We start from the raw sequence: 24,876 nt of genomic DNA, 5'->3' as shown, positions 1-24,876 counted from the left end.
GAAAAAAGACCCCACTAATTTATTAGCACTAATATAGTTAACATATTTTGTCACCCACACTCTCTCAAAGGAGTTATAGGTTTTGAAGAAGGAAAAGCTGTAAAATAAATGTAAAGATATTTTCAGATTAGACTTTGTAATACATCAGGGATTTATATTGGGATTTGGGAACAATTTAATCTCGCTAGACTCCTTTTGGAAAACATAGTTGTTTACTGTATACTAAGGTGTATTTTATAAAATGATAGTTTAACAATGGGTTCAAATGTCCTTGTAGCTAAGGAGGCATTTTAGATAATAAAAACAAATGTATTAAAAAATGGTAGCTGTGAAAGGTCCAAGCCAAATAGTGACTCAACCAGAGTTAGGATATTACCTTGCAGCAACAATAATAGTAATACTAAGCAGCTAAAAGGTTTAAAATGTTGATGAATGGTATCCCATCATGCAAGTTTCTGCTTTTATTAACATCTATACATGAATAAATGAACTTTTGAACAAGAATAACACCACTGCTTGTTGGGAAAATTGTTTTTATTTTAAAATGGCAAACAGAAATATATAATATATAGGAAACTCCTGTGCTTTACTTTTGGTATACACAATAATGTAATCCAGGTTGAAGCACAAGGTGGAAACTTGAGAAAAGAACAATTATTACAAGTAGACTCCCCATGCCCCCTTCAAATATCATAAAAACTTTTAATGGCTGCCTGGTTAGGTACCTTTAGAAAGCTCCAAAGCATTGCAATATCTAGCTTTTTAAGTTTTAACAGGATGATTTTGAATCTCAGATTTATCAACAACTCTGCTCCCCATTCCACTTGCTCTAAGAACCAAGTATATAATTAAAAAGAAAATCCACATTCTAAATTTAAGCCTCTACTCTCCAAAAAAAACACAAAACAAACACTGTCTAAAGAAACCAAATTGGGGAGATCAGAACAAAAAAAAATTTTTTTCAGAACAAAAATATTAACACTTGTCGCCTCGAAGCAGAAGAACTGCTACCAACTGATCATTGTTACTCCAGGAAAATGGAGGTGAAGATATTATTACATTTATACCAACAGACCCATAATCAACAGGTTAAAAAAGCCTACATTGCGAAGAACCTTCTCAGTTATCAGTTGGAGGTCTGGGATAGTTTGCCTAGCTCTCTTCCGGTGGCCACAGCTCAGATTCACAAGTAGAAATTACATTTACACAGTTTAAGATTGCAAATAGCTCTATAGATTAGTTAAATAAGGCCTAACAACCCAGTAGTTTTAAACTATTAAAGGCAATTTAACAGTGATTTACTCTAGTTAAAAGTAAGGGTTTTTAAGAACAGAGGTGAGAAAATCTAAGAGAAGAAACAGGAGTGATTTGGTTTATAAACTGAGCATATTTACTTTGCTCTAATTCAGCTGCAGAAGCATCACAAATTTAGCATTGCATAAGTGCTAATTTTAAAAAAGGCAACAGAATTAGTTTCCCATGAATATTTTCATGTTTTGAAAACACAATTTATAACACTTTGAAAAATATATTCAATCTACATCAATTCTCAAATCCTCTCAATGGAAATTACCACTCTTTCATACAGTTCACCATTACTTCTAAAATAGAAAAGACTGCAGACCAAAGGGCTTGACATTGTGGGGTTACACATTTTAAGTTATCCAGAAGCTGGATAATATGACGTTTTGATTTTTCCTACGTTGTTTCTGCTAAAATAACACGGAAAGTATATGCATATATGATCACTGAAAAATATCACTTTAATTTGCCATTCTTAAAACTACAGGAACTAATAACTATACTTGTATACCAAACAAAGATGTTATCAATTTTAAAACGTTGCTGAAATCAGTTCATAATATAAAATCATTTTACTCATAAGGTGGTTATTTTTTTTCTGAGGAGGCAGACAATTCTAAGTATTTTGGGTACATTTTATCATGTCCTCAAGTAAGGCAGTCATATTGTTGCATACACTTCACAAACAAATGAAGATTAAATTCAGATCCTCATCTATTAGAAACAGAATCCTCACTAGGTAATTAAATTCAAGTAATTAAAATGATAATGTTAAGATTTAATATGTGAATGTAAAAGTCAGCAAAATCTTATTGTACCTCTTATATTTCACAGTGTTGGCCAGATCTTAGCTGGATTAAAATAGTTAATAGTTGAAACTGTAGGGCAAAACCCTACAGAGGAAGTGGACTGCTAAAAGTTGTATCACTGGGTTGAGAGGAGGAAATCTTTCACATCAGGTCTTTCCCTTTCTGTTGGAGCAGAAAACTAAAAGAATCATTTTAGCCCACTTAGCCTTCTAGAAGGAAAGGCTCAAGAGTGCACAGGTACATTTTCCTGATGACAGTAAAAATTCTGTCCCTAAAAGGGTCTAACTCCATGAAAGATCAGAATAGACCATACTAGTTAGGATTAACAACAAAAACAAACTTTATCCACATTAAGATTAAAAAAGCAAAACTTAAGTATGCTATCTAAATTACAATGCCACTCAATATACATTATATTTTAAAAAGCAAAGTCAATTCTAATGATAAAGTTGGAAATTCCATTGAAAAGGGGGCCTTCACACATATACTTAACCGTTTGTTCCTCGTTATGTTTTGGTTTAAATGGTCTCTTGTGAAATTAGAGACTTGTGTAAAAAATGTCATATTCAACTGGCAAAGATTTTCAGCGGTAATGTGCATTCAGAACTTCATAGACTTTTTATGCAAAGTGTTTCTTCTGGTCTGGAAATGAAAATAGATCGTTAGGGAGAGAACAATTTGCGCTCCCCAAACTACAGTACATCATGGCATTCATGCTCTGAATTTAAATTTGGCTTTTCTGGGTGTGAGGGGGGAACTTCTTTAAAAAAAGAGGCATAAGGCGCCCTCAGTGAAAAACCTACTGAAAAGGGAAGTTTGAAGTCTAGAATAAAAGTTTGCTTCTGCTGGGAGAGGGGGAAAAAAAAACAAAAAACGTGATTAAGGGGGGCCTGGCCGGGGTGGGGAGGGGGAGCGGCGGCTGCGCAGCAACGGGTGGTAGGACCGCGCAGACGCCGCTCACCCGCAGCCCCGCGCGGGCCGGGTTGGGGCAATTAGAGGCGCGCCGGCGCGCGGGGCAGGCGCTGTCAGCCTTAATCTGAGCGCAGACGGGCAGCGCGGAGCCGAGCTCGGCCCACTGGAAGCACGACCAGTGAACCCATATTGCTTTGACAGTTGCACTCATCTAGAAATAATGCAAAACGCTATTTAGATGTATATATCACGACCCTGTGCTCTGGGGAGAAAACAATCTAATGAGAGGATGGGAGTCTGCTCGCTGGCGGCGAGCAGCGAGGAGCCGGCGGATGCAAGCTCGAGTGTGGGTCCTGGCGTCCCGCCCCCGTCGCGCTCGCGCTGCTCTTACAGCTCCTCGTGCTTGATGCGGTGGGAGCGCCGCGTCAGCGCCGGCTTAAGAGAACTGCTCTTGGCCTCAGAGGCTTCGGCAAAGAATTTGAAAATAGACGGGAAGCTCTTCCAGGAAGTGAGCTCGTGACGGTCGGTGCCTGCAAAAAACACAGACTAGGTTACGAAGGGCCTCGTTCTGAGCCGAGGCGCAGGCTGCAGGTCCTCCGCCCGGAGCCCAGTCCGAACCCCGTGTCCCGCCCCGCAGTTCCAGCCCCCCGCGGCGCGCGGCCCCTCCAGACCACACCTTTACCTGCGGGTCCACTCGGCCCCTAGCTCGGAGGGGAGCTGACGTCTGCCGAATCCGTTTCTCCCCAGGCGGCGCCCGGGGCGGCAATCCCGAGACCTCCGCCGCCTCCGGCCTCAGCCCCGTTGTGCCCCCGGCGCGGGGACGCGGCCCGGACTTCCCCGCGGGTCGCCCGAGGCGCGGCCAGGCGCCCCCGGGCCTCAGCCCCTCAGGGCCAATCGAGGCGCGCGGCGGGAAGGGCCACTCCCTCTCTCGCCTCGAACCACCCACTTCCCTAGGCTCTGCGCGCGCGCACGCGCGCGCGCGCGGGCACTGGTTTCCCCTGTGCGTGAAATCCGGCTTCTGCACCCACCCCAGGGCACCCACGTTTCCCTGCTTTCCAGGAGAAAAAATCAAATCGGATTTTTCTTGCCTCTCCAGGAAGCGTGCTGTTAGGCTTGCCTCAGCGAGGTCACTAGACCAAATTGTGTGGGATGCTTAATGAAGGACCAGATGCAAAAGACCCTTTGCCTAGAAGTGTCCTAGAAGGCTTTTTTTTTTTTTTTTTTTTTTTTTTTTTACAGATTTTAGGGGGCAGTTTTTGAAAAGCTAAGAAAAATAATGTTTCAAGATAGTGACTACTAAAAGAGTATCTAGATCTCCTATTTTTTTTTCAGGGGAAATCCAACTTACAAAACACACGCTTGTCAACTTATGGGGTTATTTTATTTTATTACAGCTTCTCTCTGTGGCTTCAATTTAATAGTAATGTATAATATTCTTCAAGTCAAATCTACCTACAGTTTAACAAGCAAACAATAACAGATGTAGACATAACAGGTGAGGTCATAAATCTGTTTTTGACTCCTTGTGATAGTTCCTATCATTTCACCAGTAGATTCACAACTGAACAATTTTTAAATTAAAAAATAATAATAATAGTAAGACTCTCCCATAGAAATAATGAATGAGTAGCTTTAAGACAGTTGAAATCTCTTCCTAGATCACTCAATTATTCAGAGAGATACTGCCTGGAAGTCTCCAGATTCAGGGCCTCTGTCTGATACTTTAACATTGTTAATGATAATTCTTTAGTCTGTAATAGTAGGTCATTGCTATGGTTACTCTACAATGGTGCAACACTTTGCTTTTCCCTTCAGCTATTTGCTGAGACCTGGTAACCACATTTGTTGCCTAGCAACAGTTTTGTGACAGTATCACAATCTCAGAGTTACAACAATAAGGATGCTATGGTTGTGGTTGACCAGAGAGCAGAAAGCTACAATCTGTGCATGTGACTTAGCTGTGGGAGCTGGCCCTAGGAGAGAACCCCTCTCTCTATAGGTCCCCTCACAAGGATGCTCTCTATCCTCTTCTTTGCAGATCCACCTTATATGCCAGCATTTGAAACTAGGATCCAGTATTGAAGCCATATCCTTAAGAAATATTTCCCAACACTACTGTATTCAGACAAAAAAAAAAAGTCATTTTTCTACATGCTTACTCATTTTGGGCATATCTGGCAAATCCTAAAGTGACTGACTGGATTTTGACAAGTCTTAACATAATTCTTGGGGAAAGAAATTACACATATGCCCGTCTGCATCAATAGGTGTGTAAAATTTCAAGTTCTTTAAAGTATATGTAACATCCAGATATTTATAATTATAATTTTGAATTTGGAGGCATTTATATTCTCTGAACCCAACTGAGCAGTTCTACACATGGTCAGACATATCAACTTTAAATAATATTTTGTGGGTATATCTAGAAGGGGGCCCAGTTCCTAGAAAGGTTTATGAAATACCTGTCCCTATTTCTATAGTGCTTGCAACTCTAGTTTCATTTCAACAATAACTACTAATTGCACTTATAATGATGATAAAATATTTTAAAATCAATTGTATTTCTTCTTTTTGAAAGTCTATTCTCAGATGCATACTTCATGGCTATCCCCAAACACAGTAAGAAAAAAAAAAGGTGTTAATTGTCTCTTTTCCTTCTCATTTCCCATGCTTCCAGGCTCACTTGGCATTTCCTCCATAGTGATCACACTTACACTTACTAGTGTTACCAAGACTAGGATCAATTTGTAAGCTATCTCAGGGAGCTCTTCTCATAATTCCTTCCACCCCCTGAAAACCAATTCAATCTATGAATCTAGAGGGACCTGCGGAGTCAATGGTCTGAAGCAATTTTAACTTCTTTATTTTTTTTTCTAGTGACAATCTTTCTGAAGGATGAACAAATTTCCCTGGTGATAAAATCACTACAAAGGCTTTTTAGTTTTAGCTTATGATTACTCTCTGCTTGATTAGTCCTTGGCTGAAAAGACCAAACTCCCTGAGATAACCAAGTATCTGCACTGGCTCTCGACATTGACTCTTGTAATTTAAGAGTATAAATAATGAGAATGTGTACTCTGTCAGAGGAAGGGAAATTGCTAAGAATAAAAGTAATAAGGTGGGTTAGAAACTGAATTACAGTGAATGGCGTGGGGGAGGGAGAATTCTCCCTAAATGAAGGAATATTTTATAGAAATAATGGCTTTCTTTTTTAAATTTTTGAAAGTAGATTTTTAATAATTTAAAAATAGCATTTCTACATGAGGTAAATGCATGTGCATCTGGAACTGCATATACACATTTCAAGAACATGTTTTTAAGACCAGTTAAAAAATTCAGGACCAAAGTTCTATGAAAATATTTACAAATTTATATGACGATCTACCCCATGGCAATGCTTAGAGAATGGAAACTCTCAAGAGCAGCTTTCTAGTATTTAAAACATACAACACTTAAGAGGAAATTATCCCATTAGGACAGAAACACTAGGCCATTAAATTATCTATTCATAAAAGGTAAAAGGATAAAAAAGAGAAAAGTTTAGGCCAATAAAAAAAGCAGCCATTTATTAATAAGCTGCAATGATGTGTAAGTAACATGGAAACTAGTCCATTTAGCATTAACCATGCTATTTAAAGGAGACAGACATAGTTTGACAGTGAGGGCCTGGTGTTTCCTCTACCACAGCTTACCCTGATCAAAAAGCTCCTCTTTTTAGGGATTGTGAATCTTTCCACTTTACAAACCACCATTTTCTTTTCTTTTTTAAATATATTTTTATTGATTCCAGAGAAGAAGGGAGAGGAATAGAGATATAGAAACATCAATAATTAGAATAATTGATCGGCTGCTTCCTGCACTCCTCACACTAGGGTTCAAGTGAGTCCGCAGCCCGGTCATGTGCCCTGACTGGGAGTCAAACTGTGATCTCCTGGTTCATAGGTCAATGCTCAACCACTGAGCCATGCCGGTTGGGCCAAACACCATTTTCTTAATATAGAGAGGTTCCCACAATGTAGGGAATAAAAGGGTTTTCTCATATTTAAATGCCTGCCATGTTCTCATGGAATGATTTTTAATCCTTTGGATTGGGAGGCTTGTTCTTATTGGATAAGTCACCTTTGGGGTATATTTAGTCTCCCAATCCATAAAATCAAATCAGTATTAAGAGAAAATGTACAGGACCTTAGTGCTTTATTATGAAAAAGTGCTTTGCTCAGTCTCAATCAGTGGTTCTCAATGGGCACAGTAGTGCCCTCTGGGGCATTTTGGAAATTTGCAGTGATGTTTTTGGTGGTCAAGATGATTGGAAGGAGCTATTAGCATTTACTGGGAGAAGGCCTGGAGTGGTGGACATCCTGCAGTTTGCAGGGCAGTACAGCACTATGAATTGTTCTGCACCCTACATGGATTTTAAATATTCCACTAGCTATATGTACATGTAGCTGAAAAAGTTATTTATAATTAGATGGGCTTAGAATTTAGATCTGTTTAACAAACAATCTCAAAGTATTTTTGGCATGATTTTAACATACACAGAATTTCCCAGGAATCCAAATATCATGTAAACTGAAGGGATTTTGTACTTTATGTTGTTCAGAATATTACCAAGAGTGGTTTACCACATGAGAAAATATCATCACCCATGGCATCATTGTTCACTGCACCTGAGTTGCCAACAAACACACCTGCCTTTGTAGCTTTCTAATTCGTGGTGATGCTATACACTGGCCCAAGTATCTGACTACCATATTATGCCTTCTCATGTAGATTTTTCTGAGCACTTTAAATATTGATATGCACATTATTTTTATTTGTTTCTTTTATTCTTTTTATATGTTAACTAGTACATTACAATAGTAGATAGGTTATGTTATTTCTAGACTTTATTTCAGGATAGTAAAAGCAATGCATAATGTTTATTGTAATAGAAGATATTTAGATGATCAAGGGTCAGCTTAAATAAAAATGAATAGTTAATTCTTTTTTAAATCACATTAGAGATTAATTTTCCTTATAATCTGAACCCTAGTCTATCTCTTTTATGCTTATACAGACAAGAACATGTCTTTTATTTCTCCTAATGTTTCTTCTAAAAATACTGTTTGTCAATGATGTTGTTCAGTGTGAAATAATCAAAAGGTAGGGGAGAGGGGACCTTCCAATTAAAATACTACAATGAATATTTACCCTTTATCTATCACTTGTTTTAAAACATGAACTGCAGCAATTTTCAAAACCGTAAAGATAGCGCAAATGGTCAAAAAAATTAGGAACTTTAAGTATGAAGGATGAGACCATGAATCATATAAGAAAGATCAAATTGATAAAATGTTTCATTTGTTTTCCCAAAAGACTATATATTTAAGAAAAAGTGTCTTATAATGGAACTGAGAAAGAGGGAGACTACATTTATGTAATAGCATTTAGAAATTAAAGAAAAATGTGTGGAAATAGCACTGAGAGTGGAATTCTCAAAGAACAAGCTAAGAGAGAAGAAAACATTGCTGTATCTTCTGTCTGGTCTATTCCCCTCACTTCTCGTGTTGGCTTCAACCCAATTGCTTCTTACAAGTCTGCTTTGTCCACACTCCTCTTCACTTGGTCTTAGTACTTATATTGGAAGAAGTAGGTTATTTACTCTTCAATGAATCTTTTAATAAATTGAAGAATATCTGGGAAAGTAAATAACCATTCTTTAAATGATATTATTCACACAGATACACACACAAATAAGATTTGCTAGAGATGAGGCTTACTAGTACAATTGGATGGATGGTCTAAAAGTAAGTTCTCACCAAAGAGATAATTTGGAAGAATTCCTTGGTCAGCCATTTATTATTCTAATTATTGCTAGTCACCTTATTTTTACATGGTCCTAGACCAAAAGGTCATGGAATAATTTCTATAGTCTATCCATAATTTACATTTGAGGGTATGGCTTAGAATAGGGAATATAACTGTTTATAAAGTCATCTGTGAATGTGAAGTATCATTTTTATATCTTCGTTTCAGGGTGGAAAAGCTAGCATGTGACCTTACCCTGTCACTGACGCTCCCTCTCCCCTCTCCCCTCACATTGAAAGAATTAGTTTTTAAAGCAAAAGATGATGAATACATTTTATGTTTCCTATGATAAAAGGTGAGAGAAAAAAACCTAGAAAGATATGAAACATTAACAGGATAACTTGTCTATGATATTTTCAAAATGACAAGGCTTGATTTTAAAAATTGATCTTTAACAAGAAAAAGAAATATGGGCAATTAGGAAAAATGAAGACCCTGTCAATATAGCTATGTTGATAATAACAGGTAAGGGAATTCTTGAGAAAATCTAATATATAAAAATCAGGAGGTCTATAATATGCATTACTGAGTCCCAGCGGGATTAGCTAATGAATTTATGAGCTCACCAGCAGTTATTTTTAGAAAGTTATAAGGAATTAGAGAAATACCAGAGCACTGAAAAATAATGTGCCTTCTAAAAAGATATAAAATATAACTACTAAAATTCATTTTAAAATGAATTCTAGAGCTTCTAAGGAGAACATCATTAAAAAATCCAAACTTCCCAATATTTGAACAGTGAAGGGTGCCTAAAGGAGGGTCTCCCAGTTAGAAGGCACTAGTGTGGACTCAGCCACATTGGGGGCAGGTAATAAATGGAGTGGGGTGAGGTGTTCACATGGCTTAGGAAACATGTTGCATTGCCTTGTTAAATTACTTGTTTAAGATACAGGCAAGTCCCTTACCACTGCTAACCACTGTTGCAAGCCCTTTAAAGCTGAGACTGTGTTGCGACCCTAAAAGAAAGTCATCAAGCTTGACCAGAGATAAGAGGTAGGCTGAAACTAACATAAAATCAGTGGTCAATTTTAAGTCATTTGCAGCTTCTGGAGCAGTCTGTCCTTTCCTTCAGCTTCTTATCAATCTCTCTCTCATTGAATCTGGCAGACCCCTCTAATAAACCATCTCCTAACTAATAAAAAATTGACACATTTTTATTGCTTCAATGACCTATTAAACCCAGAAAGTTGGTGTAGAAGTGCTTTCTTTGGTTTTAATTCTTGTCTCACACAGTACTCTTACTGTTGTTACAAGCTTGGCCTCCATGGATATTGTTTCCCTTTAAAATTTGAGCTCTCTTTTCCCAGTTTCCCTTTGTCATTTTCAAAAGTAACTTTAACAAAGGATTGTAAGAGCACAGAGTACTAAATAAGGTAATGCAAAGAACCAAACAATAGTTATTTCGTAAGTACAGGTTTCTGATTATTCCCAACACAATCAGTGAAGAGCTGAACTGGGCCTCATTCTAAAATAAAACTGTCAGAAAGGACTGGCCCTAGCTGGTTTGGCTCAGTGGACAGAGTGTCGGCTCTCTGACTGAAGGGTCCTGGGTTCGATTCCAGTCAAGGGCATGTACCTTGGTTTCAGGCTCGATCCCCGGCCAGGGCGAGTGCGCGGGAGGCAACCAATGGATGTCTCTCTCTCACATCACTGTTTCCCTCTCTCTGTCTCTCCCTTGCCCTTTCACTCTCTCTAAAAATAAATGAAAAACAAAAACAAAAACATCTTCAGGTGAGGATTAACAACAACAACAAAAGGACTGTTAGTTCCTAGGTAGGTAGGTGTGGCTTATGGCTGCTAGTTTGTGTGTGTGTGTGTTATGTGTGTGTGTGTGAGAGAGAGAGAATAAAGTACAAAATACTTTCCTTATTTCTAGATAAAACAAAACCTTTACTAATTCAATCTAATTTTTTTGTTGTCCTCCTCTCTCAATTGTGGATTCTACTCTATATTTTGTAAGCAGATACTTTTTCCAGAGATCCTGTGATTGGTTAGTTTATACAGTCATAAATGTATTTACTGTATGCCAGGTACTATTTCTGGAGCTGAGATACAGTGGTGAGCAAGATATATAATGGCTCTGCTCTGTAGCACACGTTAGTAGGGATGACAGGCCGAGAGTCAGAAGCACTGTGAAGAAAACACAATAGGGCGATGTGAATAGATGAGGAGGAGGAGGATGAAGAGGAGGGACAAGGAGGTGGTCCTCAGGTCCTCAATTCAGATTGGATGGAGACGACTTGTGACCTGAGACCTGAATGGCAAGAAGGCAGATGAATGTCTGGGGTGAATGCTGCAGGCAAAAATCTGGAAGAACAAAAGCAGGGGCTCTGAGGCAGAGCTTGTTGCAGTGGAGAAATGGGGAAAAGTTAGAGTGACTGGAGCATGGCCGGTGAAGGGGAAAGTTGTATTAGATGATTCAGAGAGGTGAGCAGCCTCCAAGCCATGTGAGGGCTCACAGGCCATAGTGACAAGTTTCAATTATATTCCAAGTGCAATGGTCTGTTTGCAGAGTTTCAAGCATTTTAAAAAGTACACTGGTTGGCATGTGGTGAGTGGATTGTGGGGAGTTAGGATGATAGAATTAACTCTTCCTGACTCTATTTACAACTCCTCCCACCGATACAATGTTCTCTGGGGCTCACTCTTCTACTACACACTTCAGAATATAAACCCACATACTGCTAGTTTACCTGAATGAATGAATGAGTGACACAGTAATAGCGATATTCAGTAAGAGGTGAGAGTCTAATCTATAATAATAAAAGCATAATATGCTAATTAGACCGGACGACCTTCTGGACAAAAGCCTGGGCTGCGAGGGAAGTCCAGGTCCCAGGTGCTTGCCTGCGGATGGAGGGAAGCCCAGATCCCGGGTGCCAGAGGGAAGCTCGTGCCAGCAGCCTGGGAAAGGAAGGCCTACTCTTACACGAATTTTGTGCATCAGGCCTCTAGTACAATAATATTTCAAAGTAGTGGGTAAAAAAATGGAGTTGAAATAGAAACAGAGTTTTCCTCAACAATTCTGCTCTTGTTATACGAGCTGATATGTCTGGTTTCTCAGCCCTTAGAAGGACGGTAGTGGGGAGGTATTGGGACAGGGACTAAATGTAGCATTCCATTTCTGCATGCAGTCCAAGCTAACTGGTGGGCTTATTTTCCAGAAAGGCTTTTCCATTGAGGTTTTCATTTCTCTGAATGGACACAACATTCTCTTTACTTGACCTCAAAGCCTCTCAGTCATCTTTGCTTTTTTCCCTCCCTTGTTAGCTGCCTCCTGATCCAGTCAGTTACCAAATCCTGACAAGTAAACCTCAGCAGTTTTTCTGTCTCTTTCTTCCTTTTCACTCCCACGCCCCACTGTTATCACTCTAGATTTAATGACCTATCATTTAGAATCCAGAAACATCCTCCTAATTTCAATGCCTTCAGTCTCTCCTTCTCTATCTCATACATTATCTACCAGATGAAAATTTTAAAGTATAATTTGTCTTATATCTCTTCTTTGCTCAAAAATATCCAATGGCTCTCTTAATTTCTCAAATTAAGTAGAAATTAATTAGGTTTAAAGTTCTCCATTCTCTGGTTCCAGTCTTCTTTTCTGGGTTCATCCTTCTACTCTTCTTCTATAAGTATCCCCTATTCTCCCAGGCTCAGCTCAACTGACATTGCATAAACCTTTTCAAAATCTGAGAAACTGGGCATCTGTGATTCTGGTGATTCTGAAGTCCAGCCAGAGAAGGCAAGGACCAAACTTGATTCATGTTCAACATAGATAAAATATACCTTATGCTGAAGTGTATGCTGGCTTTCAGAGTTAAGCAATAAATTCCTCTAAAATTGTTATGTAATGGCAGTTAGATACTCTATAATTAAAGCTGAAGGAAGTAGAGTGTTTTTCTTGCCTCTCCAATGAACTGATGAGGGGATCCACAGTCTATTAGCAACTAGTTGATAAGCACTGACAAATACTGAAAGTGTCTTCTAGATCTCTTTAGCTGCTAAAATGTAAATATGGTTTAGAATCAAAAGAGGTTAGGAAAGTGTCAACACTGAGAATTCACAGGGAGTCAAACTTTAACTGTTTAAGAGCTCACAAGATGGAGTTGACCTGGTCCAAATTTAGATGTAGACAGAAACATATCAAATATAAAATGAAAAGATGTGGGAAGGACCGTAGATAAAATTTCTTATGACAGTTTCATTTTACAGGTAAAATCTAAAGTTTAGAGAGGTTGTGATAGGCCAAAGTTACACAGGTATTTTGCTGTAATATAGTCAATATTTATAAATCGGTTAAGCACTGAAAATGAAAATAATTTTCAGAAGATGAACATCTAATTGCTTTAAGCTCCATTTCAATATTTATTTCCTCTAATAAATCACCTTTACTTCACACCAACTACTCCCTTTCTTTATGTTTCAGTATTTTGTATATGGTGTATATTAGATTACCATATACTTTCTTTGCTAAGCTAGTCATTTCATGTATTACAAATACCTTGCTTTATATCTAAATCCTTTGGAGGTAATCCCTTAAAACTTTTTATTTCAGAAATCATGATTGAGGCTTAATACATGTTTGTTGTATAAACAACTGTCTGGGACAGAATTCATGAGAAAACTGATGCTTATTAAATGTTATTAAACATATAACAAAACATAAAATCACAAAAAATTTCTATGGCTTTTACACTATTTTGATGATGATTTCCATTTTGAAATTAAGGAAATGGAGATGCATACAGAAGATCATGAAAGTAAAAACTTGTGAATTTACAAAGCAAAGTGCTGTTGGTATTCTGAAGACAATATTTTGTATTGTTTTGTCAGATTTTCAAAATCACAGCTCTTTACTTTGTAGCCAATAGGAAGAAGGAAGTGGAGAAAGGAGGAGGTTGTAAATTAGCCATTATAGATTATCCCAGTCACTTAATGATTTGAAATTGTAACTAAAGCTTATAGGACAATTTGGGGACAACTAATATATTTACAATCCTGGGTCTTCCAATCAACGAACATGCTATATCCTGCCATTTATTTGGATAACTGGTGGCCTGGTGCATGAAATTTGTGCACGGGGGCGGAAGGGAGGTGTCCCTCATCCTGGCCTGCACCATCTCCAATCTGGGACCCCTCGGTGGATGTCCGACTGCTGGTTTAGGCCTGATACCTCTCGCAATCCAGAACCACTGGCTCCTAACCACTCACCTGCCTGCCTGCCTGCCTGATCACCCCTAACCACTCTGCCTGCTGGCCTGATCGCCCCCAACTGCCCCCCTGTCCGCCTGCTCACCCCCAACTGCCCCCCCCCCCCGCTGGCCTGCTTGCCCCCAACTGCCCTCCCCTGCCAGCCTAATGGCCTCCAACTGCCCTCCCGCTGGCCTGATTGCCCCCAACTGCCCCCCCCAATGCCCTGATCACCCCCAAATGCCACCACTGCTGGCCTGCTTGCCCCCAACTGCCCCCCCGTCAGCCTGCTCATCCCCAGCCGCTCCCCCCACCATCCTGCTCGCCCCCAACTGCCCTCCCCTGCAGGCCTGATCGCCTCCAACTGCCCTCCCCTGCCAGCCTGATTGCCCCTAACCGCCTCTGCCTCAGCTCCGCCACCATGGCTTTGTCCAGAAGGATGTCTGGAAGGTCTCCCAGTCTAATTAGCATATTATCCTTTTATTAGTATAGATTTTTGATGCCTCTTAATAATATTTTTCTAAATTAATATTTTGTACTTCATTTTTTAGCTGCATTAATTCATAATTACATTTTTATTCTGAGATAATTATAGATTATGTTCAGTTGTAAGAAATAACACAGATTGATCTTCTGTGTTATAATTTCCCTCAATGGTAGTAACACCTTGTAAAAACCTTAGTAAAGCCCTGGCTGGTGTGGCTCAGTGGGTTGGAGTGTCATCCTGTACACCAGGTTTGATTCCTGGTCATGACACATACCCAGGTTTTGGGCTTGATCCCTGGTAGGGGGAGTGCAGGAGGCAACCAATTGATGTTTCACTCTCACATCAATGTTTCTCTCTCTTTCTCCCTCTCCCTTCCTCTCTCTATAAAAGTCAATAAATATATATTAAAAAAAACCCATAGTAAAATATGACATCCAGGATGGTGACAATGCTACAGAACATTTCCATCAGCACAAAGATCACTCACATTGCCCTTTTATAGCCACACCCATTTCCCTTCCAAATCCCTCCTTAACCCTCACAACCACTAACCAGTTTTTAAAAACTATATTTTTATTGATTTAAGAGAGGAAGGGAGAGGGAGAGAGAGATAGAAACATCAATGATGAGAGAGAATCACTGATCGGCTGCCCCTTGGATGCCCCCTATTGGGGATTGAGCCCACAACCCGGGCATGTGCCCTTGACTGGAATCGAACCTGGGACCTTGAATCTGCAGGCTGATGCTCTATCCACGGAGTCAAACCAGCCAGGGTGAATCTGTTCTTTATTTCCATAATTTTGTCATTTCAAGAATCCTATATAATACAGAGCTAATATGCTAATTAGACCGAATAGCAGAACGACTGTCTGGACATCCTTCTGGATGACCATCTGGACGACCTTCCAGACGAAGCTGGGGCTGCAAGGGCCGGACAAGGCAGCCGGGGCTGCGAGGGCCAAGCCCCTTGCACGAATTTTTTGCATCAGACCTCTAGTATTATATAAATGCAACCATACAGTAACCTTTGAGACTGGCTTTCCAAAAAATTTAGCTTAATTCACTGGAGGTTTTCTTAGGTTGTTGTGTGTATCAAGAAGTTGTTTCTTTTTATTGCTGAGTAGTATTCCGTGGTATGGATGTACCACAGTTTATTTAACTATTCCCCTGTTGAAGGGCATCTGGGTTGTTTACAGTTTTTTGGCTATTATAAATAAAGCTGCTATAAACATTCATGTACAATTTTTTTGTGTGAAATAATTTTCATTTTTCTGGGATAAATGCCCAAGAATGCAACTGCTGAGCTGTGTATTAATTGCATGTTTAGTTTTCCAAGAAACTGCCACATTGTTTCGAGTCATTAAACCACTTTACATTCTTTCCGGTAATGTGTAAGTGATCCAGTTTCTTTGTATATTTGCCAGTAATGTATTAAAATTGGGTAGACAGATTCCTCCTACTTTAATCTTCTTCAAAATTGTTTAAGGTATTCTAGTTCCTTTGCCTTTCCAAATAAATTTGAGAACAATCTTGTCTAGATCTAATGATCTTGCCCCAAAAGGTATCAGCTTGAGCTCTGGAGGATTCAGAGACTAAAGTTAGTCATGCAGGTGGTCAACCATTTTATTTCTTCTAGTCATGTATTTAAGAAAACTTTAAATTATACACATAATAGCCTCAAATGTATTCATACCATTAACTAATGTGGTGAGTAAAATATCACATAAAACAAATTACAAATAACAAAAAACTCACATAAAATTACATTTTCAATGATGCCCTTGAAGAAAACCTAGCTTTCAGGTAATATCATCTACCTGCTGACCACTGGTCATGAAGGCCCCCTGTCACCTGATGATGAACACTGGCAGCTTCTGGAGTGTCAGTTATGCTCCTAGAACTGTGATTTCTTTTCATCCTGATTATGGTAATGTCGAAATAAACTACTTTTGTTATCTTCAACCTCCAAGTCTAGAGCTTTCTCATGCTCTCTGGTACTATTAGAATTTCATTCCCAGATCTCTCCCCCAAAGCATTTCCTCTCTGAATGTACTTTAAAAAACATCCTATAATGCAATTGCTTTCTATATGGCAAGAATCCTTAAAGGATTATGAACTTATTTACACATACCATTAATACATATAAATAACATCTTCAAAATAAAAATGAACTGATTTTAAATTAATACATATATTCACAAATATGTCGTGTAAACGTGAATTCTTACTATTTATTAATTTAGAAAACGACATGATAACATATTAGATAGGACTGATTACTTTAATACCAGATAATATTTCAGAGTATCAGGATAGAGAAAACTCATGAGCACTTAAATTAACAATAAATTCCAGTAAGGACTGATTTATGAAAAAAATTGGACAGAACCAGTTTTGGCTAAATAATTAGTAGAAAGTAAAAAATTTATAATTAATTATTCCTACTGTATCCATATTGAACTTCACTCTAAAAAAGACAGTTCAAATCTCTAATTGAGCTTTCCATATGGGCTTTTCTATAACTGTCCAGAAGACTCACAGGCTGAAATCTTTCATTATTGTAAAAAAATTAAATTTTCTTCCCTGGAATTAAATTTATTTCTGGGTTTGTAAATATCTGAAATTCTGAGGTTTGAGATATTGTAATGGATGTAAAGTATATTTTACATCCATTACAATATCTCAAACCCCAGGATGCAAATGTATTACAAAATTTGGCAAGTACATATTATTCACACTTTTTTGCCTTTGTATTCTTGCTCTAAGCAACATTTTAGATTTAATTATAGGGCCATAAAGGCCCTTTCCCCCCAAGTGTTTTAAAATCAGGATCAGAATTATTATTTGGGTCTTGTTAAAGTAACAATGGATGGGAATTATTTCCCAAAGAATCATATATATATTAGGTGAATGCACCTATTGGGTGGAGGGTTAATCTGCACAGTAAAAAAAGATGGCAATTACTTAAAATAAGATGTCTTTTAGTTGATCAGATTTCAATGATTTTGAGCCTACAATTTATATCTATCAGTAGAAACATGGATGGTGAAAAACTTTCCTAAGAGAAGTTGTAAATTTAGGAAAACCTATAGTATCAAGACAAAAGTACTTTATAATGTAATATAGAATGCTATAATCTATTTACTAGAAAAAATATTTAAAAATTGTGAAAAAGGGGGTAAAAATTATATACACTTTTATAACCATTTAATAGTGAAAATTTTAATATGTAAGAAAAGAGTAGAGTGACTTTTGCTTGTTTGTTTAGTAGCTATTTATTCAAATATTTTATGAAAGAAGCATTTGAGATGACTTACATATTCATTATAAGAGAAGAAAAGGAAAAGGGGTAAAGAGTAAAAGGAGTGGGGAAATAGGATAAAGGCAGGGATAAGGTAAGAATGACACATAAGGATTAATAATACAAAAAGACCTGTACAACTGCCACATGAAGCCTAAATTTTGGCTGAGCTTCCAACTAGCAAATCCAAAAAAATTAATATAATTGCATATAATTGACTAGAGGCCAGGTGCATGACATTTGTGCATTGGGGGGGGGGGGGGTTGGGGGGAAGCGTGCACATCCCTCAGCCCAGCCTGTGCCCTCTCACAGTCCAGGACTCCTCAGGGGATGTCCACCTCCTGGGGGCCATCAGGGGCCAGCTCCTGCGTTGAGTGTCTGCCCCTGGTGGTCAGTGCATGTCATAGCAACCGGTTGTTCCACCGTTCGGTCGATTTGCATATTACTCTCTTATTATATAGCAGTGGTTCTCAACCTTTCTAACGCCGCGACCCTTTAATACAGTTCCTCATGTTGTGGTGACCCCCAACCATAAAATTATTTTCGTTGCTACTTCATAACTGTAATTTTGCTATTGTTAATGAATCGTAATGTAAATATCTGTGTTTTCCGATGGTCTTAGGTGACCCTGCTAGCAGTTCTCAACCTGTGGGTCGCGACCAACAGGTTGAGAACTGCTGCTGTAGAGCCACTGAAAGGTTGAGAACTGCTAGCAGTGACTTATATAGGATTATGAGTCACTGCATCGAGGTGATAAATGCAAACCAGTTGTGGATAACAGATGATTTTTTTGCTTGTATCCTTCATGTGAACTCATGACATAACACTACAGAGAAAGTTGGGAGAAGTAACTCAAAGGACACAAAGATAATGTGTTTCAGGTGACCTGATAGTCTTTGATAATCTTGCTTCCTCAAGAGATAAAATTAAGCACATCTAAAGAAGTGGATGGATTGTTTCTCCTTTAGACAATTGTATTTATTTATTTTTTATTATTTTTTAATAATATATGTTTATTGATTTCAGATAGGAAGGGAGAGGGAGAGCTAGAAACATCCATGATGAGAGAGAATCAAGAATCGGCTGCCTCTTGCACGCCCCCTACTGGGGATCGAGCCCACAACCGGGCATGTGCCCTTGACCGGAATCAAACCCGGAACACTCTGGTCTGCAGGCTGACGCTCTATCCCCTGAGCCAAACTGGTTAGGACGACAATTGTATTTTTTAAGATAAAAAATTATTTTTATTTTTGCCCAATGAGAATTGAGCAATAGAAAGTCTGAGCTTATATTCCATGGCAAAAACTTGGGTGACAGATTATTTTTGACATTTTGGGGTCATTAATATGCTTTAATATCCATTCAAATTATGAAGGCTAACAAAATATGTGCCCAAATAAATGGCCCTTCTATTTAAAAAAGGTGTGTGTAATAGGGTGGGGCGGGGGGGGGTGGGGTGGGATGCCTAAAGGAATGTCTGGGAGGAAGGGCCAAGATAAAAAAAAATAGTGTTGACTTTACTCCGATATGTGCATAAATAGATTATAGAGGTCCCAAACTGGATGGCACATCTGTAAAACTTTCAGCCTACGTATGATACTCCAGCCACAAATCATCATCCATCAATAGCCCATAGCATATGGAGAATTTGTAAAATTCAATTTTAAGCAAGTTGATTTAAGTTGTAATATGTATTCCTAGTAATTATCATCATCATTAAGAAATTAAAGTTAAAATCGAGTATTTACTATGTTCCTGGCACAGCATTAAGCACTTTAATACACTAATAAATGTAAACCTGAGAATGATATTACCAAGGTGGTATTACTTTCACTTTGCTGATGACGAAACTGGAGTCTGGTGAGGTTATGGAGCTTTCTAACAATCATGGTGCTAGTAAGTATGAACTTAAATCCATGAATGCAGGACTTTGTTTGGTTCAACCTTTATTCCTATTGCCCTATAGTAGTGCTCGACACATAGAGGCTCCTGACAAATATTTGTTGAAGTCATTGAGTCCAAATGCCAGCCTCTTAAATTCTATAGTACAGGGCTACGAGAATGTAAGCCTATTGATGGTTTCAGTTTAAAGCAGATGACTGCTTTTTTTCTTAAAGTAATGAGACATACTGCATCAACTTGTGTTGGTACAGTAAGTGGAAAAATGATAGCTATAGCTATCTTCAGTGTACCTATGTGGACTTCTAGCAGACATTTTGGTGCAACTAAGATTTTTTTCATTTTCATATTCTTTTCCTGAGCTGGTTAGCTTAACTGTATCAAAGATTGGGTTTAAATAATAAATGATTCACTTAATTTTATAAGGTTAAATATATATTATTTGTGATTTCATATACATATGGTGCATATATATATGTATATCTCACAACTGTAGACTGAATCATTTAAAGGTTTCAGGAAAGTTCACAATTACTTCCCGTTTACCAACGAGGAGTAAAATTGGAACACAAGAATGGCCCAATAAAAGAATAGCCCCAACTGGAGAGTTTTGTTCTTACTGATGGGTCAACATTATACCAAAGATAAAAAAGCATACAAACATTAATGCACTTTTCCATTTAATTTCTGTAGGCATTCATTTCTTCTCTTCATTCACTCATTAATTTCATCTTTTAAAAGCCAGATGAAAACTTGTTGTAAGATACAGTTTTCTGATAATGCTTTAAAAGGTGGACACTAAACATGTAAGTTAGTGTAGCAGCCATGTCACCAAATAAAAATGACCCATGCCACAGTGATATGATAAGGAAGCAGTTAATGCAATACAGAGTGTTACTATTAATGGCATAGGTCAGCACGATACTGCTAAGATATCTCTGTATTCCGTTTTTCTATCTGTATCATTATCTTTTTTTGCTAAAACATCACCAAGAGTGTATCTTGAGTAAAGAAGATGAGCATTTGCTCTTAGCTGACTACTGATAGCAATCTTTCATAAACCATGAATGCAAACCTATTGGAGAAAAGAGCCTCAAGGTCAATGCTCCTAACCTGAGATAGTCAATCAATAGGTCATTTCCTAAACATGAAGTTTCTGTGTAACCATTCCAGACAAGTATTTTTCAAAAAAAGAACAATTTTTCTCAACACAGCACATTAAGCTTCCAGTAGTTTTAACAAGGAAAGCAACATTTTCATGTTTATATAATTCACATCTCTTCTTGACATGAAAGAATAGCCAAAAGGATAAGGGCAGCATAGGCCTCAGTGAAATATACTGAACTATATAAAAATCTTGTTATCTTTAAAAAAAATTTTTTTTTATATTGATTTCAGAGAGAGGAAGGGAGAAAGAGATAGAAGCATCAGTGATTAGAGAGAATCATTGATCGGCTGCGTCCTGCATGACCCACACCGGGGATTGCAGAGACCAGCCTAAAATTATTGCTGAAAGGTTACAAAATAACCCTCTTTGCTTACAAGATGGCTGCATATTAATCATGTGTCCTCGATGACTCTCCCAAGTAAGGAGCTTACCAGATCAAAAGGGCACTCAATAGTCACAGGTAACACAGCCAGCTCTGTTCCTTATGAACTTGTCAATGATAAAGACAGTGTAAGAGTACTTTATTACCAAAGAATTGGCAAAGCTTCCAGAGAATATTAAAAATTATAGTCCCAAAAGGACAGTTCAGTAAAAATTCACCAACCCTTTTTATTATGAAGACTACTAATATGAGTCATTACTTCCCAAGGCAGCAGAACTAATGAGCACATAATAATAATTTAAATTCTATGACATTTAAACAAAATATATGACAATGAAGTAACAAAAACAGGCAATGAGCCTAGTGTTTTCTAAGAGTAAAAGGAGATAATGTAGTATTTTTTATTTGAGTTGATTCAAAAAGTACTTGACCTCTATGGTGAAGCCTGTGGTCCTTTCTACGTCCATGCACAGGCACTATTATACCACATAGTAATGGAGAATGATGTGGAGGCATTTGTTATGGCTTCCGTACCTCCTCAGCCTGAAACACCCTCCCTTCTTGTGTCTATACTTCTTTCTTAACAGATCACAGAAATGTACTTTCTAACTTAGAATGCCTAGCTGTGAGAACATCACATAAAATGCATTTTCCTCTCTTTGATATCATTGTATTTCTATTGCATTGTCCCAGTTCCTTTTAGCATGCTCATGCTTCCCCACATTTATTACTTATCTTGACCACCTATTGAACTGTTAATGCCTGTCTGTTCATTGAATTACTTGAACATACTCTCGGCATAAGAACCCTCCATTAAAAAAAAAAAAAATCAAACCCTCCCTTGATAATGGCAAAACATTTCTCACCACTTTCCTGTTTAGAAACTTTCCTTCTTAAAACCATTGAGTAGTTTTCTGACTGAATCTGAGATCCATTTTTCTGTTCTTATGCCGGCAGCCTTCTGTTGCTAAAAGACACTGTTACTTCCTTTCTCACTGGCATGTTAGCCATGGCTTCAGATTCACATTCCTATCATCTCTCGACTTCTCTTCGTGTCTGCCTCATCTTGAAAACATCTGTTGGTAGCTATGGTGCAGTGGAGAGCACACTGGACTTGCAAATACAGCCCGTGGGTGAGATGTCCAGTTCTAACACTTTCTAGCTTTAAGCTTCTGTGCAAATCTTCTGGCTGAATCTCAGTTTCTTTATGTATAAAATGGAGATAATAATAGCACCTATTTCACATCTTTGTTTTGAGGAGCCTATGAGATGATACATGTGAAAGTACTTTATGCATTCTAAAGTACCATCCACATGTAAATATTAATGGCCAGTGTTCTTCACTCTCTAGATACATCCCCTCCAAGAGGTTGTTTTTTGTTAATGTTATCATTTGCATATATATGTATATATACTGAAAACTGGATTGAACCAATTTATAGTACAGCTTTATAGTTACATCAGTAATAGAAAATGGAATGCTTTGCCATATATCCATCCATTTTCCTCACTATGTTGAGTGACTCTATCATTCTAAGTATTTGAGTTTTAAACCTGGTATCACCTTCAAATATTCTGTTTAATGCGTATAGTAGACACTTGTGGATTTTTTTCTGCTGCCCAGCATCTTCCATGCTTTAGAGAATATTACAGAATGTAAGTGGAGGTGGGGAACAGATGGGAAGTTTCACCATTTACAACCACTTAATAATGCAGAGGGAGAAGACAAAAAATGTGGTTGGACTGATGTATTTCCATCACTTCTGGAGAAAACAACTCAGTCAGTGATGTTATATCATAGGTCTGCAGGACAAAGAGAGCATGATGATTTCAAGTAGTTCAATGAAGGGCAAGCAGTCGCAATAGCAGGAGTAGGCAGCCTCAAAAGTGTGAAAAAATGAGCTAAAGGAGTATTACCGCTCCCTCACATCCTGCCCGTCACTCTCCAACCCATTACACTGTTAAATGTTTGTTGTAACACTTATACTTACTAGCATTTGAAATAATGTTTATTTCTTTATTTACTAGCTTTTTTTGTGGGTGGGTTTATATGTTTACTATCCATCTGCTCTGACTACAGAGTAAGCTCCTTCCAGGCAGGAACTTTGCTATGTCTGTTGCCGGAAACCATCCTAGTGCCTGGAACAGTGCCTAGAACAGTGCCAGGCACAGAGCAGGCATGCAGTCAACATCTGTGGACTGACTGACTGGTTAAGTCTTCTGAAGTAGTGGGAGCTCAGTAAATGTGAACTGAATTAGAAATGAAATACAAACACTTTTTGAGATAAGTACTTAACTTCAAATGTTATGTTTTCCAGCCCTGGCTGGTTTGGCTCAGCGGATAGAGTGTCAGCCTGTGGACTGAAGGGTCCCAGGTTCGATTCCAGTCAAGGGCAGCCGTATCTTGGTTGTGGGCACATCCCCAGTAGGGGGTGTGCAGGAGGCAACTGATCAATGTTTCTCTCTCATCGATGTTTTTAACTCTCTATCCCTCTCTCTTCCTCTCTGTAAAAAAATCAAAATATATTAAAAAATGTTATGTTTTCCAGAGGGGAAAAATATTATTATAAAAACTTAAAAACATTCTTTAAATGCTTTTCAAAAAATGTAAGTGCTAAGTCCTAAATAGTAAAAGTGACAAGATATTGTACATTTTGCTTCTAAACTTTTGATAAGCCTGTTATTCTCAGTAACCCAATCTTTTGGGTAAAATGCTCATTAAAAATATGAATCATTAAAAATTTGGTATTTATTGCAAGTTAAAAGCTTCTGGAAATACAAGAAACATAATTTTAACCAGGTATTTGGTTAAAAACTGAGTTCAATGGCTTTTGTGTTACTCGACTCTAACTAAAAAGAGCTGTTTCTATTCCATAGAAATAATCTGAAAGATTCACGTGCTATTCACATTTATTTTGGAAAAGTATAGTAAGAAGAAACAAAATACTATTTATTATTTAGAATTTTAATATATTTTCACATTTAAGTAGAGTTGTTATTATTTTTTTGTGAAGGTGCTTTTTTCCCCCCCCAAAACAGGATAAAGTTGTGTTATTCTCAAAAGTATTTTGACTCAAAACTATTGTGTTCTAGGGTGAACTAGCTTCCTAAAAGCCTCATCATATTGATGAATAGGCCCACTGCCTAATGATTAACATAGACGTTTCATGGGGACTGAAAATAATACAGGGCTAGTTCACCCCAAACACATGGGAGTTGCCTAAATGGATCAATTTTAGACATGTGGTGAGTTCATTGCAATGAAGTCTGTTAAATTTATGTCTATCCTATTTTCTTAGCAGTAAAAATTATGAGAAAGGGAGAGGGTTTTGATAAAATAGGAGAAAAGGTGATTTTTGAGAACTGAAAATAACTTTAATGGAACTAAATATTCTAGAAACTATTTTCTTTTTTTTCTCTCTCTCTCTTTTTAAATTTATTGGGGTGACACTGGTTAATAAGAGCATATAGGTTTCAGGTGTTCATGACCTGTATACTGCATTGTGCTGACCACCCAATCAAATAATCTTCCATCACCAAATATTTAGCCTCCTTTACTACCCACCGATGGGCCCTTCC

General features: G+C 38.0%; 1 protein-coding gene across 8 annotated transcripts in view; it reads right to left on the bottom strand.

The window, feature by feature from the left end:
- Positions 1-518: 518 nt before the first annotated feature.
- ARB2A (ARB2 cotranscriptional regulator A) overlaps positions 519-24,876 on the bottom strand; it is a 415,332-nt gene continuing 390,974 nt past the window's right edge. For 6 of the 8 annotated variants that reach the window (XM_080678361.1, XM_080678355.1, XM_080678357.1 and 3 more), the window contains 2 exons: positions 3,415-3,553; positions 519-2,753 (listed from right to left, as the gene is read on the bottom strand). In XM_080678361.1, coding sequence (XP_080534487.1) covers positions 2,720-2,753; positions 3,415-3,553 — 173 coding nt within the window. In that variant the 3' untranslated portion in view covers positions 519-2,719. Of the gene's footprint in view, positions 2,754-3,277; positions 3,554-24,876 lie in introns of those variants that run through there. The other 2 variants (XM_080678360.1, XM_080678356.1) reach the window with 1 other exon arrangement.

Source organism: Plecotus auritus (assembly GCF_963455305.1).
Source record: "Plecotus auritus genome assembly, chromosome: 7".
NCBI classification, from domain to species: Eukaryota; Metazoa; Chordata; class Mammalia; order Chiroptera; family Vespertilionidae; genus Plecotus; species Plecotus auritus.
Note: the sequence above shows the minus strand (reverse complement) of the source record. Positions and strands in the feature narration are given on the sequence as shown.